The sequence below is a fragment of the Anabas testudineus genome, chromosome 18 (genome assembly GCF_900324465.2).
Source record: "Anabas testudineus chromosome 18, fAnaTes1.2, whole genome shotgun sequence".
Taxonomy (NCBI): Eukaryota; Metazoa; Chordata; class Actinopteri; order Anabantiformes; family Anabantidae; genus Anabas; species Anabas testudineus.
The window spans coordinates 7,027,099-7,042,598 of NC_046627.1; the positions used below are offsets into that span (position 1 = coordinate 7,027,099).

At 41.9% G+C, this 15,500-nt stretch overlaps 2 protein-coding genes across 2 annotated transcripts in view; both read left to right on the top strand.

The window, feature by feature from the left end:
- The window catches only part of LOC113168720 (NLR family CARD domain-containing protein 3-like), a 434,580-nt gene that overhangs the window by 313,650 nt on the left and 105,430 nt on the right, over positions 1-15,500 (top strand). The window lies entirely within an intron of this gene.
- LOC113168719 (NACHT, LRR and PYD domains-containing protein 3-like) overlaps positions 1-15,500 on the top strand; it is a 174,448-nt gene that overhangs the window by 144,275 nt on the left and 14,673 nt on the right. Inside the window, exons 10-15 of the mRNA XM_033326634.1 lie at positions 3,240-3,313; positions 3,459-3,632; positions 4,022-4,195; positions 5,070-5,243; positions 7,582-7,751; positions 8,953-9,003. Of these exons, the coding sequence (XP_033182525.1) occupies positions 3,240-3,313; positions 3,459-3,632; positions 4,022-4,195; positions 5,070-5,243; positions 7,582-7,751; positions 8,953-9,003 (817 nt within the window). The remainder of the gene's footprint in view (positions 1-3,239; positions 3,314-3,458; positions 3,633-4,021; positions 4,196-5,069; positions 5,244-7,581; positions 7,752-8,952; positions 9,004-15,500) is intronic.

Sequence of the window (15,500 nt, forward strand, 5' to 3'; positions counted from 1 at the left end):
GGAATTAGCAAGAGAGATCATATTTCTCCTATGTTAGCTTCTCTCCATTGGCTCCGTGTAAAATCAGAAGCCCTCTCCACATTTAAGACTAGACTTAAAACTTTCCTTTTTTATAAAGCTTATAGTTAGAGATGGATCAGGTGACTCTGAACCATCTTTTAGTTATGCTGCTATAGGTTAGTCTGCTGGGGGAACTCTACTGATAAACTGAGCTCCTCTCCTCTCTCCTTTCTCCTGTATCAATGCAAATGCCACCATTGCATGTCATTAACTTTGTGTCTTCTCTCTCCTGTAGTTGTTTCCTCCTCTCTGTCTCCATCTCTCTTTACTTTTCTGCAGGTATCCTCCTCCTTGGAGCTGTATACCTCTAGAGTCCAGTTACTGGTCCTACCAACCTGTCCAATGTTTTTGCTGCTTGTTGGTTTTTGTTGCCTGCTGTTCTTTTCTCTCTCCTCCTTCCACTCACCCCAACTGGTCGAGGCAGATGGCCACCCACCCTAAACCTGGTTCTGTTAGAGGTTTCCTACTCTAAAGGGAGTTTTTCCTCTCCAATACCTGCTCAGTAGGGCTTTTGTGTTTTTTATATAATTCTGTATACAGTTATATTTTGTAAGATCTAAAACCTTAAACATCGTGAAGTACCTGCAAATGACTTCTGTTGTGATTTGGCGTCCTGGTTCAAAAACACAAAGTTAATCAGCTTAAAATGTTATAACCTGAAGAAATAACAAACAAAAAAAATGTGATGACAGGATCCCCTAGAGTGAAGTTGTATCACACTTGTGATTGTAAAATAAAAAGTATCTTTACACATCAGCAATCTTTGTCTTTGACTTTAAACATACTGTGAGCTCATTCTTGATGATTCCTCCACAGAGTGGACCAGGAGAGCTCAGAGGTTCCCAGTGGTCAGTCTGCCCAGCAGCATCCAACACAGCTGGACTTCATATTTCTGGTCTGTACATGTCCAACTACTACTTTTCAATCTGTTGTGTTCCCAATAATCTCCATGCTGCACTTTTTAGACCAGTGGATTGTCAGTCTGTCCAACATGGATCTGATGTTTGGCTCCATGATTTGAGTTGAATTGTGTCATTCATATAGTTTCTGTTCCAGCTGCTGGAGGAGAACATTGTCACTTTTGTGAAGAACGAGCTGAAGAAGATCAACAAGGTTCTGAGTCCAGATTACCCACAATGCTTGGAGAGTCAGAGGGAGGACGAGGAGGTGTTGGTTGGTGAGGACGAAGAGCAGAGGAGGAGCAGCAGAGAGGCATTTCTGAAGATCACACTGAACTTCCTGAGGAGAATGAAGCAGGAGGAGCTGGCTGACTGTCTGCAGAGCAGTAAGAGGATTTCTCTAAACATTTAACATCATGGACAAATGAGACGTTTACTGAGAGCTGAAGATGTGGAGTGTTAATATGTTGAAATGTGAATCATTTAGGGTCATGAAACTGTCAAACTGTGTTTTCATTAGAAATTATATTGATCATGTTTTTGTGGTTTCATTCAGGAACTTCAGCTGCAGTTTGTCAGCTTGAACTTAAATCTAATCTGAAGAAGAAGTTCCAGTGTGTGTTTGAGGGGATTGCTAAAGCAGGAAACCCAACCCTTCTGAACCAGATCTACACAGAGCTCTACATCACAGAGGGAGGGACTGGAGAGGTCAATGATGAACATGAGGTCAGACAGATTGAAACAACATCCAGGAAACCAGACAGACCAGAAACAACCATCAGACATGAAAACATCTTTAAAGGCTCACCTGGAAGAGAGGAACCAATCAGAACAGTGATGACAAAGGGAGTGGCTGGCATTGGGAAAACAGTCTTAACACAGAAGTTCACTCTGGACTGGGCTGAAGACAAAGCCAACCAGGACATACAGTTCACATTTCCATTGACTTTCAGAGAGCTGAATGTGCTGAAAGAGAAAAAGTTCAGCTTGGTGGAACTTGTTCATCACTTCTTTACTGAAACCAAAGAAGCAGGAATCTGCAGGTTTGAAGAGTTCCAGGTTGTTTTCATCTTTGACGGTCTGGACGAGTGTCGACTTCCTCTGGACTTCCACAATAATCAGATCCTGACTGATGTTACAGAGTCCACCTCAGTGGATGTGCTGCTGACAAACCTGATCAGGGGAAACCTGCTTCCCTCTGCTCGCCTTTGGATAACCACACGACCTGCAGCAGCCAATCAGATCCCTCCTCAGTGTGTTGACATGGTGACAGAGGTCAGAGGGTTCACTGACCCACAGAAGGAGGAGTACTTTAGGAAGAGGTTCAGAGATGAGGAGAAGGCCAGAACAATCATCTCCCACATCAAGACATCACGAAGCCTCCACATCATGTGTCACATCCCAGTCTTCTGCTGGATCACTGCTACAGTTCTGGAGGATGTGTTGAAAACCAGAGAGGGAGGAGAGCTGCCCAAGACCCTGACTGAGATGTACATCTACTTCCTGGTGGTTCAGTCCAAAGTGAAGAACATAAAATATAATGGAGGAGGTGAGACAGATCCACACTGGAGTCCAGAGAGCAGGAAAATGATTGAGTCTCTGGGAAATCTGGCTTTTGAGCAGCTGCAGAAAGGAAACCTGATCTTCTATGAATCCGACCTGACAGAGTGTGGCATCGATATCAGAGCAGCCTCAGTGTACTCAGGAGTGTTCACACAGATCTTTCAAGAGGAGAGAGGACTGTACCAGGACAAGGTGTTCTGCTTCGTCCATCTGAGTGTTCAGGAGTTTCTGGCTGCTCTTCATGTCCATGTGACCTTCATCAACTCTGGAGTCAATCTGCTGTCTGAAGAACAGTCAACTTCTCTGTGGTCTAAACTGTTTAGACCTGAACTAAAACCTCTCCACCAGAGTGCTGTCGACAAGGCCATACAGAGTCCAAATGGACACCTGGACTTGTTTCTCCGCTTTATTATGGGACTTTCACTGCAGACCAATCCGACTCTCCTACGAGGTCTGCAGACCAAGACAGGAAGTAGATCACCAACCAATCAGGAAACAGTCCAGTACATCAAGAAGAAGATCAAAGAGACTCCCTCAGTAGAGAAAAGCATCAACCTGTTCCACTGTCTGAATGAACTGAATGATCGTTCTCTAGTGGAGGAGATCCAACAGTACCTGGACTCAGGAAGTCTCTCCACAGATAAACTCTCTCCTGCTCAGTGGTCAGCTCTGGTCTTCATCTTACTGTCATCAGAAAAAGATCTGGATGTGTTTGACCTGAAGAAATACTCTGCTTCAGAGGAGGTTCTTCTGAGGCTGCTGCCAGTGTTGAAAGCTGCTAAAAAAGCTTTGTAAGTATGTGGATAGTTGTGTGTGTATATATATATATATATATATATATATATATAGGGCTGATTATTTTTTAGATCAGAGTCAACATTATAACTGATCGCAGTTTAGCACAAATGTTGTCATGTTGTACATCCCTGTTTTCAGACTGAGTGGCTGTAACCTCTCAGAGAGAAGCTGTGAAGCTCTGTCCTCAGTTCTCAGCTCCCAGTCCTCTAGTCTGAGAGAACTGGACCTGTGTAACAACAACCTGCAGGATTCAGGAGTGAAGCTTCTGTCTGCTGGACTGGAGAATCCACACTGTAAACTGGAAACTCTCAGGTCAGGTCAAGTTTCTGTTTTAAATAACTGGAGATATTTAAAATGTCCAAAACTGCTCCCAAGCAGGTTAGATCTTGTAATGTCACAAGTTTTAAGTTGCAAAGGTTTCTCATCAGTATTTTTACAATATATAAAATATCTGTACTTTCTACAACAAAAGTCATAAGGAGAGAGTGATTAAGGAGAAACTGATCAGTAATTAGTGCAGACGGAATGGAAGAGTAAGTCAGTCCATGTATGGGCATAGCAGGAAGTGGCTGGGGAGCAGAGCAGCAGGAGTGGGACCAGGTGAAAGAGAGAGAGAAACAAACTGGGCCAGCATCAGGCAGGAATTGTGACAATTACAGTTTGACACAAATGTTGACATCTTTTACATCACTGTTTTTCAGACTGAGTGACTGTAAGTTATCAGAGAGAAGCTGTGAAGCTCTGTCCTCAGTTCTCAGCTCCCAATCCTCTAGTCTGAGAGAACTGGACCTGTGTAACAACAACCTGCAGGATTCAGGAGTAAAGCTTCTGTCTGCTGGACTGGAGAATCCACACTGTAAACTGGAAACTCTCAGGTCAGGTCAAGTTTCTGTTTTAAATAACTGGAGATATTTAAAATGTCCTTAACTGCTCCCAAGCAGATTAAACTTTGTAATGTCACAAGTTTTAAGTTGCAAAAGTTTCTCATCAGTATTTTTACAATATATAAAATAACTGTTCTTTCCTGTCTGATTTTATTTCACTGTGTTGTATCTTTTTAGTTCAGAGTCAACATTAAATCTGATTACTTTCTGAGAATGGTGTCACGAGACACAAGTAATGCAAAGAAAATGATTTATTATAACACAAAAGCAGAGAAAATGGGAAACTTCCTAGAGGGAGGTATCAAAAGAACACAGTAAGAAACTGGTCTAAAGAAAAAAACAAAGTGACAATAAAAACCAAACTGAAGCACAATGGGGAACAAAGTAACAACCTAAACTAGAGAGTAACAACAGAAAATCACTGCACAGACGCAGGCAAAAACTAACACTGGCTGAGGTACAAAGTCCGTTATCCAAGGGCTGGTGAGTGAGAGAGAAAAGGTCTGAGAAACAGGGCTGGAAGAAATTAATAGAGTATGAGGGCAAGGTCCAGGCTATAACATGGGCAGGGAAGCAAGGCTGGAGAGTCATAGTCAGAACTGAAAATCTATCAGGGAACTGAGGGCTGAAGGGAGCTTATAAAGGAGAGGGTGAATACAGGAGGAACTGATCAGTAATTAGTGTAGAGGGAATGGAAGAGTGAGTCAGTCCATGTATGGGCATAGCAGGAAGTGACTGGAGAGCAGAGCAGCAGGAGTGGGACCAGGTGAAAGAGAGAGAAACAAACTGGACCAGCATCAGGCAGGAATTGTGACAATTACAGGTTAACACAAATGTTGTCATGTTATACATCACTGTTTTTCAGACTGAGTGGTTGTAACCTATCAGAGAGAAGCTGTGAAGCTCTGTCCTCAGTTCTCAGCTCCCAGTCCTCTAGTCTGAGAGAACTAGACCTGAGTAACAACGACATGCAGGATTCAGGAGTGAAGCTTCTGTCTGCTGGACTGGAGAATCCACACTGTAAACTGGAAACTCTCAGGTCAGGTCAAGTTTCTGTTTTAAATAACTGGAGATATTTAAAATGTCCATAACTGCTCGCAAGGAGATTAAACTTTGTGATGTCACAAGTTTTAAGTTGCAAAAGTTTCTCATCAGTATTTATACAATATATAAAATAACTGTACCTTCCTGTCTGATTTTATTTCACTGTGTTGTATCTTTTTAGTTCAGGGTCATCATTAAAGGTGATTACTGTCAGGGGGTGGAGTCAAGAGAAAAAAGTAATGCAAAGAAAAGAATTTATCATAACACAATCTCAAAAGCAAAGAAAACGGGAAACTAACTGGAGGGAGGCAGGAGTGGGACCAGGTGAAAGAGAGAGAGAAACAAACTGGGCCAGCATCAGGCAGGAATTGTGACAATTACAGTTTGACACAAATGTTGTCATGTTATACATCACTGTTTTTCAGACTGAGTGGCTGTAACCTCTCAGAGAGAAGCTGTGAAGCTCTGTCCTCAGTTCTCAGCTCCCAGTCCCCTAGTCTGAGAGAACTGGACCTGATTAACAACAACCTTCAGGATTCAGGATTGAAGCTTCTTTCTGCTGGACTGGAGAATCCACACTGTAAACTGGAAACTCTCAGGTTAGGATTTATTAACTTAAGTGCATTTTTCTGTATCAGGTTTTTCTAGGTCAAGAGATTTTGTGTCTGTGAGGATCATTGGAGATATTTCAATAGTCCAAAACTGCTGACATGAGAGAGACTCAAGGAGACTAAACTTTCAAATGTAACAAGTTCACAGTTGCAAAAGTTTCTCATCAGTATTTTTACAATATAAAAAAATAGCTACTTCCCTGTCAGATTTTATTTCACTGTGTTGTATCTCTTTTAGTTGAAGGTCAACATTAAAGGTGATTACTGTCAGGGAATTGAGTCACAAGACACAAGTAATGCAAAGAAAATGATTTATTATAACACAATCTCCAACGTAGTAAAAACAGAAAACTAACTAGAGGGAGGTATCAAATGAACACAGCAAGAAACTGTGTAGGGAAGCAAGGTTGGGAACAAGGCAAGAAAATTGCTAGAGAGTCGTAATCAGAACTGACAACGTAGCAGGGAACTGAGGGCTGAAGGGAGCTTATAAAGGAGAGGGTGAATACAGGAGGAACTGATCAGTAATTAGTGCAGAGGGAATGGAACAGTAAGTCAGTCCATGTATGAGCATAGCAGGAAGGGTCTGGGGAGCAGAGCAGCAGGAGTGGGACCAGGTGAAAGAGAGAGAGAAATAAACTGGGCCAGCATCAGGCAGGAATTGTGACAAATACAGTTTGACAAAAATGTTTTCATCTTATACATCACTGTTTTCCAGACTCAGTGGCTGTAACCTCTCAGAGAGAAGCTGTGAAGCTCTGTCCTCAGTTCTCAGCTCTCAGTCATCTAGTCTGAGAGAACTGGACCTGAGAGAATCCAAACTGGAAACTGGAAACTCTCAGGTTGGAATTCATTATCTCAAGTACATTTTAAGGCAGAAGGTTTTTCTAGATCCAGAAACTTTGTGTTTGTGAGGATCATTCGAGATATTTCAAAAGTCCAAAACTGCTGTCATGAGAGAGACACAAGCAGACTAAATTTTCAAATGTCACAAGTTTGAAGTTGCAGAAGATTCTCCTAAGTATTTTTACAATGTATATATATATATATATATATATATATATATATATATATATATATATATATATATATATATATATATATAGCATTTGTTTAAGACTCAGAGACGTTGTCTACATAAGCATCTTTGTTTTTCTTGTTAATGTTGTTGTTATAGGCAGTGACAAAAAAAGGTGGTCACTTTTCATAATTTTCTGATCTTATGCATTAATTAGTCATTATATGTAACCTGAATGCCACAAATATAAAAACTATTTTAACTAAACTATAAAATAAAACATTCATGACAGACATGTAGCTCTAAACCACACCTCCATTCTTTATTTCATTGATTGGATTTCAGGTTTGCTAACACCTGACTATAGTTGATGTAGTGACATCAGACAGTGTTTCACTGACTTTTTCCACCATCACTCTGTATGTTTAATGGTTGTGTTCAATGAAGACATGAAAGATCAGGACTCTTCAGGTGTTTTATTAACTTAGAAATATTGTGTTTTGTTATATTTGTTACTTTGGTGAAGATCAGATTACATTTCATAAACAACTGATGAATAACATGAAATTGGAAATGATTCACTTACATTTTTGTTCCACTGTATGTGACTAATTTTGCCTCAAATACAAATAGGAGTATGTGATGTTGGTCTGTACAAAAAAAACAGCACCAAGTCTCCTGTGTGTTGTTTTGTGTGTCTGCAGACTGTCAGGCTGTCTGATCACAGAGGAAGGCTGTGCTTCTCTGGCCTCAGCTCTGAGCTCCAACCCCTCCCATCTGAGAGAGCTGGACCTGAGCTACAATCATCCAGGACACTCAGGTGTGAAGCTGCTGTCTGCTGGACTGGAGGATCCACACTGGAGACTGAACACTCTCAGTTATGGAGAGGCCTGCTGCAGCCACAGACAATGTCTGATGGAGGATGAAGTAGGGATGTTAATGATTAATGAGTCTGTTTGTTTAGACAAACACACTTTTTTGCCATAAAAGAAAGAAAAATGTGTCAGCATCAGTTTGTGTCTCACTGTGGAGTCGTGTTGATGAACACTGCAGCAGAAAGTAGTTTTGTGCTGGAAACATTTCCTCTCAGCTGATGACAAATCTTCACTGAAGCACTTTACAATCAGCAAAGAAAAGAGGGGAGCTCCTGTAATTCTGACTTCAGTGTCTCATTCTGACTTTGTGAACAAATCTCCTCATGATGAAATCAGGTGTTACAATAGATTCTGTGAAATGAGCAGGAAATTCATCCACCTTATAGGTAGAGTTTTTAATCCACAGAATGACAATGAATGAATATCAGAGGATTGAATCAGGTCACAGCATCATGTCTCTGTCTCCTCAAATAGTGATGATTGAAGCATCTTCACCTTCCTGAGATCCTGATCTTGTCATGATGAGATCTTGTGTCATATATAGGAGACAGTAAATCAGAACTAGAACATGTTCTTTTCATTATTACAATCTGTCAAAGAGGAAAAACTCCTTGTTGTTCTCAGTTGAAGAATTAGTTTGTGATTGAATGTTTTTCTCCTCAAACTCCTGTTTTCACTTTCTGTCTCTGGCTGCTCCAACAAATCTGACCCCAAATCAGATGAAGCCACAAAGTCTGTGTGTAATGATCAATATCCAGTAGCTGTAGGTGAACTAGACTTCCTCTGAACACAGGACAACGTCTGAAGCTCAGCTGAGATCAGTCCACAGACATTAGAGAGAGGAAAACACACACACAGAGTCCATGTATGTGGAGTTGAGCCTCTTGGACTTTGCTCTCCAGTTTCCTGCTTCCTGTGGTGTCACATTAGTTTGTCTGGTGACAGAGTGAGACTGAAAGCAGGTGTCTGACACCAAAACTGCTGTGAACTAGAGAGTTGAAATCTTTCCTCCATGTCACCTCCCTGCTCCGTAGAATTCCAAGATAAGGACTCCAATTCCTTAGTTGTTTGCTGAATGTCCATCCCTACATACAAGCCTCCATTAGCACAGAACCAGAACACACTGTGTGTATGAGAGCCATGTAATGTCCATGTGTGCATGCTGAAAGAGAATGTGCTGCTCTGACCCCCCCCCTCCTTTCAGGGTGGAGCCTGGTGGAGTCCGATGGTTGAGACCAGGTCTGAGGAAGTGTAAGTGTGTTTTTAATGAGACTGATGAAAACAAAGCAGCAACATTCAACCATCTTCAAACTGTCACATCACTCATTCAAATCCCTGATGTCATGAGTCCTCATCAAACTGATGATAGATTAATAACTGCAGCTGGATTGTGTCTTGTTCTCTCCATCAGATTTCTGTCAACTCACCATCGACACAAACACAGTGAACAGAAAACTACGACTGTCTGACGACAACAGGAAGGTGACATTTGTGAAGAAGGATCAGTCATATCCTGATCATCCAGACAGATTTGATTATTGGCCTCAGCTGTTGTGTAATAATGGTCTGACTGGTCGCTGTTACTGGGAGGTCGAGTGGAGAGGAGTGGTCGATATATCAGTGAGTTACAGAGGAATCAAAAGGAAAGGAGACAGTAAAGACTGTTGGTTTGGAAGGAACGATCAGTCCTGGAGTCTGTTCTGCTTTGATGATTGTGGTTACTCTGTCTATCACAACTACAGACAAACATCCATCTCCTCCTCTGTCTCTCACAGAGTATCAGTGTATGTGGACTGTCCTGCTGGGACTCTGTCCTTCTACAGAGTCTCCTCTGACAAACTGATCCACCTCCACACCTTCAACACCACATTCACTGAACCTCTTCATCCTGGGTTTAGGTTCTGGCCTGGTTCCTCAGTGTTTCTGTGTTCAGTGTAGTACTGAGAGTGTCGTCCTGTCAGAGAAACGTCGTCTCTGTTGAACAGATAGTTCAGTCTGTACATGTCTGTCTCTTTCACTCACACACACATTTTCAGATTCATGGATTCAATCAGTTTCTTCTTTCTTCAGTTTCTTCTTCTTATTGGGATGGACTGTACATGTATTATTCCAACACTAGGCCATAGAAATACTGCTCTAAGACTGTTTCTGACACGATGTGCTACTTTATTAATCCTCTCCCATGTAAACAGAGTGCTGACATCACAGAAACACTGGTCCTGGTTTCAAACAGAGGGAATAATGACTGTGACTCCATTAGTGACAGTCCAGTATGTTACAGCAGCAGATGACCATGTCAGCGATGCTCTCATGTTAGCACCAAACAGTGCACTTCACCTCCATCCCTGTTATTTCTTCTATGCACCTTCCTTGAAGCAAACAGTCGCCTACAAAGTGAGACTGGATGTTGTTGGAGCTCTGCTTCAGCGTTACAGAGACTGACTTTAAATTCCACAGTACAGTTCCACATGAACAAGAAACCAGAACAATAGTTCCACATGTCATTGTGGGTTCAGAGTGTTTTGTGGATCAACAGTGGTTTTAACTTTCCTCTGTTTCACTGTCACATGTCCTCTTTGCATTGAAGTCAACGCTTCAGTTCAGGCTTTCACTCCCGACAGTGTGAGAGTGGACTGGGCAGGCGTAGTGTCGTCGTTGTTTAGAGAACAACTGGATAAGAAATATTTAGTGTACTTTTACTGAAGTACATGAGGGAAACAACCGTTTATCAACCTTATGTAGCAGGTGGAATGAGGACTATGTTGATTCAGCTGAATAATAATAATAATTGATTCTTTATTAATCCTCTTGGAGAAATTCATTTTGGACAGGAAGCTGCATTTTAGGCACCAAGGGTTCAGAGTTCAGTGTCTTGTCCAGGGACACTTCAACATGCAGCCAGGAATCGGGGGGTGAACTGGGAATCGTCGCCCCTAAAGAACAGTTTAGTTTAATCCTAAAACCCATCGTAAAAAAACCCTCTGTGCTTTTCGTTCTTCATTTTCTTCTTATAATGAACTATTTTATTTCATGTGGCTCTTATCAGAGGTGAAAAGTAACTAAGTACATTTACTCAAGTAATGTGGTTAAGTACAGTTCTGAGGTATTTGTACTTTACTGGAGTATGTCTTCTTCACTACATTTATTTTACAGCATTATTTACTAGTTACTTTTCACATATTGTAAAAAACTAATAAACAGCTGATGTTTTTTCATTTTAATAACAAATGTTTATCAAAATATCACTTTACTAGAGTATAAAAAGTTAAAGGGTACTTCTACTTGTATTGAAGTATTTTTCTATACAAATACTTTTCCCTTTGCTCAGTTCTTGACTTTGTGTACTGTAAACACCTGGTTCTTATCCTGTGTTACTACAAACTGAGCAGAAGACCAGTTCACAGTATTTGTACCTTTTGATTTCTAGTGTGTGTCTAGTGTGATTCTACTTGTTAGAGTTTAATCTCGTGTTCGCAACACAACTTGTTCCATTAAACATTTTCTGTATCTCAGTGACTCGTGAAGCTGTTTCCTGAATGATCCACACACAAACACTCACAGTGATGGAGACAGAATTTTATCCACTTCATCAGTGAACTGATGTTTTTAATGTTTTACATGTTAAATCAAAGAAACTGAACCTGTTAAACAAAGACGCAGTGAGCTGAGAGCAGCATTAAAAAGTCTGTTGAGGAGCACAACCAACAGAAAACAAGCATGTGTATTATTACACAACACAAACTGGTCAATTCAAATGATTTGTACCATTGAACCTGAGGATGGGTTTAAATGTTCTCATGTAGCTCTGAGAGGAATCAGAACAGTGGACACGAACAAACCAAACTTTATTCTAAATACTCTGAATTACAAAGAATCATGTGTTTGTCAGTAAAGAACAAGTCAAACAATCATTTCATGTTGTAAATGTGATATTGTTCATTATTCAAATAGAAATATATCATAACCAGCAACGTACTAAAACCTTGGTGAGATGGTGTCAGACTAACTTTCCTGTGAACTAATGAGGGGGGAGTGTTTTTGAAAGTAAAACCTACAGCTCAGTTTCACACAGTCAAGAAAGTGACTGAGTAAAAACCAAAGTGGAAATAAATCCAATCAAACGTCAGTCAACATGTGGTCTAAATGTAAAATGTCTTCCAGAGCAGCCACAGTAGAGATGCTCCCTCCATCCCAACACGGGCTGATAGAACTGGAGATGATCTCCTTCGTCTGTGATCGGGACTGTCAGTGCTGTGGTTTCCTCAGCAGAGACAATTCAACATTTTCTCTGAGCAGTTGGAACAAGGCAGAGAAATGAGAACAAATCAAATACTGAAGTCCAGATGAAAAGAAACAGCTGAATGAGAACACCAGCACCTGTGTGGTGTGTTCACTGACGTAAGTCCAGGCCTAGATAGAAACGATTTCATCACGATGGAGTCGTTCTTCACTCGGACTGACCCAGTGGAGCTGCTCAGTAACCAGCAGGTCAGACTGTGGTTGTACTGGGCAGATTGTGAAGCGGCTGTTCAGTAAAAACTAATCTGGAACATTAAGATCAAATGTGAGGATCCACTGTGTAGGTGCACATCATCACTCTGCAGGACAGTGGGACGTTTTCATTGGCTTCATTCAAATGTGCAGCTAATCTGGAGACACACAAACATCCCGTGACCTTCAACAGGTCAGTCATTAGCTTTAAGACATTTGACACTAGAAACCAGAGTCCACAGTCTCTGTTGAAGACTTTAGTCATTTTGAGGGGAATGGTTCAGTGTAAGAAGGAGCTGGGTTTGAATCCTCAGGTCGGCCGGGTGCCTTTCTGTGTGGAGTTTGGATGTTCTTCCTGTGTTTGAGCGGCTTTTCTCCAGGTTCTCCGGCTTCCTCCCACAGTCCAAACACATGTATGTAGGTTAATGGACTCTAAACTGTCCCTGGGTGTGAATGTTTGTCTGTCTCTGTATGTCAGCCCTGTGATAGACTGGACACCTGTCCAGGTGGACCCTGCCTCTGACCTAATGACAGCTGAGATAGGATCCAGCACTGCTGCGACCCTTCAGAGGACAAATGAGGACAGGATGATGGAGGGAGAATGGGTGGCTCAGTGGAGACACTGGTTGGACACTGAGGTTTCACTGTATGTGGAAATGTGGAGAAAGGTTGAGGTTGAATAAGCTGTTGGACTCTGAGCGTCAGTCCCTCACCTGGGAAATTTCAGAGTGTTGTATCAGGAAAGGTGTCCAGTGTAAAAACCTGAGTCAAATCAACGTTGTTGTTGAACCAACATGATGCTGAAATGTGGAGAAAGGTCGATGATGATGTCCAGATAAAGTCTGTGTAATCTATAGTTGAGCCAAAGTTAGTATCTCCTCTTTGAATTCCAGGTTTGGTTTTGTGTTTGTAAAAACATATAAATCATCTGATCATAGTGAGTCGTAGTATCAGACAAACACAGGACTGTAGAGGTCTGGACTCTGTTGGTGTTTTTCTTGAAGGAGCCAGTGTCACAGCAGTGATTTATTTGATCTCTGGTCCATATCGATTTATTCTGAGAGTTTAGCCCGTGTCCTGCAGTAGATCCCCGCTGGCTGTGTCCACAGAGAGTGGGTTCACCCTCAGCAGCAAGTATCACTGGAACTCAGAGAGATGGAGACAGTTAGTTAACAGAGGACAGAACCAGCACTGCTGAGGCTGATGGAGACCAACTAGATCTGGGATTACGGCTGGGATGGAGCTGCTGATTGGGACTGTAGCCGTATCTGTGCTGCAGTTGTTGTGGTTCTGATTGTTCACATGATCTCATTCTGGTTCAAACTCTATGAATCATTCAGCAGAGATATAGACAGAAAGGTGGTGTACAGTAACCTGGACAGTACACCGCCTTTCATCCAGGGACAGCTGGGACTGTGGGAACACAGTGCTGAGAGCTGGTTAGCTTGGTTAACTAGCTGGATCCATTTCTCTGGTGGTGGAATGAGGCTGTGTAGCCACAGACAGGTCCTAGTGGTTCTGCTGAGAGCTGATCCCTGTCTGCCACAACGTTCAAACACCTGGGGTCGTATTCACAAAGCTCCGTAATCCTCTAGTGATGGTTTCTCCTGGTGATGAAATTCTAAGAAAATTATTTTTATTTCTACTAAACTATGAGAACAACATGAACCAGAGCAGCAGTGCTGACTTGTCTCTGTTAGAACCTTCTATCAGCAGTGATCAGACAAACTACTGCAGAACTTCCACAGCTTCATACTGTGACCAACATGTTCCTCATTTACTTCACTGGACGTTCAGACCACACAGAGCAGACTTCACCAACGTTACTGAGAGAACTGATGAGACACAAACGGCATCATCACAGCATCAGAAGATGAAGATATGTTGGTCAGAACCAACAGAACCTCTTTGATTTGAAGACGACCCAGTTTCCATGTGAATCAATGTGCTACTGAAACAGACTGGTCAGTGATCAGTATCAGCTTCGAATATATTCTGTGAAGAGAATTCTTTACATCCAGCTGCATTAAGACTTAAACCGAGTCTGAACATCAGAGGAAGTCTTTGATTTTCACTGCTCACTGTCATCAAGGACACATTTGGTTCAATCTTCTTTCTATATTGTGACAAGTGTATTTGAAGGTAAAGACCTCCGTTTGAGGGAAGTCTGGGTCTCTCTGCTCAGACTGCTGCCCCCGCGACCCCGCCCCGGATAATGGATGGATATACACCTGTGTGTCCTCAGATCCCTACAGGCCTGAGTCAGACCAGATCACCATCAGAGCCTCAGGACTGATCCTGGGTCTGATCTTATCTCAGGAAGAAGGTCAAAGGTCAGAGCAGGACACAGTCTGGACCCAGTTTGTACAGATGCTACTTTTGATCCAGGTTTAAATTGACTCCAGGTTTATCAATCTAATGCAGCGTGGGAACTTATGTCACCTGGACTTTCTCCTGCTGTGTTCTGCATGTGTGAACCCACAAGTCCACACAATGTCTGGACCTGATCCTCCAGAGTCAGTCCGGAGTGCATATGTGGAAACGTCTTAACAGTAGTTCTCTCACTAGTCCTTCTACAACCAGTTTGCTGCTTCACTAAAACAACAAATACTGTGTTGATGCATTTGGGACCAGTTCAGTCCAGTTTTAGTGATGACTGTTGACCCCTGTCCTTGTTGTGGACCAGGAAATATTCTGGTTCCCACTGGTTTCTGGACCTGGACCTGCAGCTGCAGCTGTTTAATTGATGGAGGAAAACACAGTTAGTGCTTCTGTTTCCTGCTCAACAGACAGTCAGTGCTGCCACCTGCTGGACTCTGCTGGTCTGAACCTGATCCAGGATTCTGGTTTAGTTCCACACCAGGTCTCTGCAGTAACACAGAACCAGTTTTTATCCACTACTACAAATGTGAAACAAGCTGACAATAAATATTTGATCCTTTTTAAAGGTCGAGTTTCTCTGGTGTCAGAGTCACATGTTCAACACATCTGAACTACATTTGTACTTTTATGTACTTGTACTAAGTACTCCAACTTGAGTACACAATTTCTAGTGGTACCTGTACTTGTAGTGGAGTACTGTTTGGGGCAGGTACTTGCTCTTGAGTACTGCATTTTTACATTTTTAAATGAATCACAACTTCCTTCTTCCACCTGAAGAATGTTGGTAAAATTAGGAGAATCCTAATGAATTCTACAAAAACCACATCAACCACGCCTACAACTACTGTTTCTACTTCTTCTGTGCTGGTTTAATG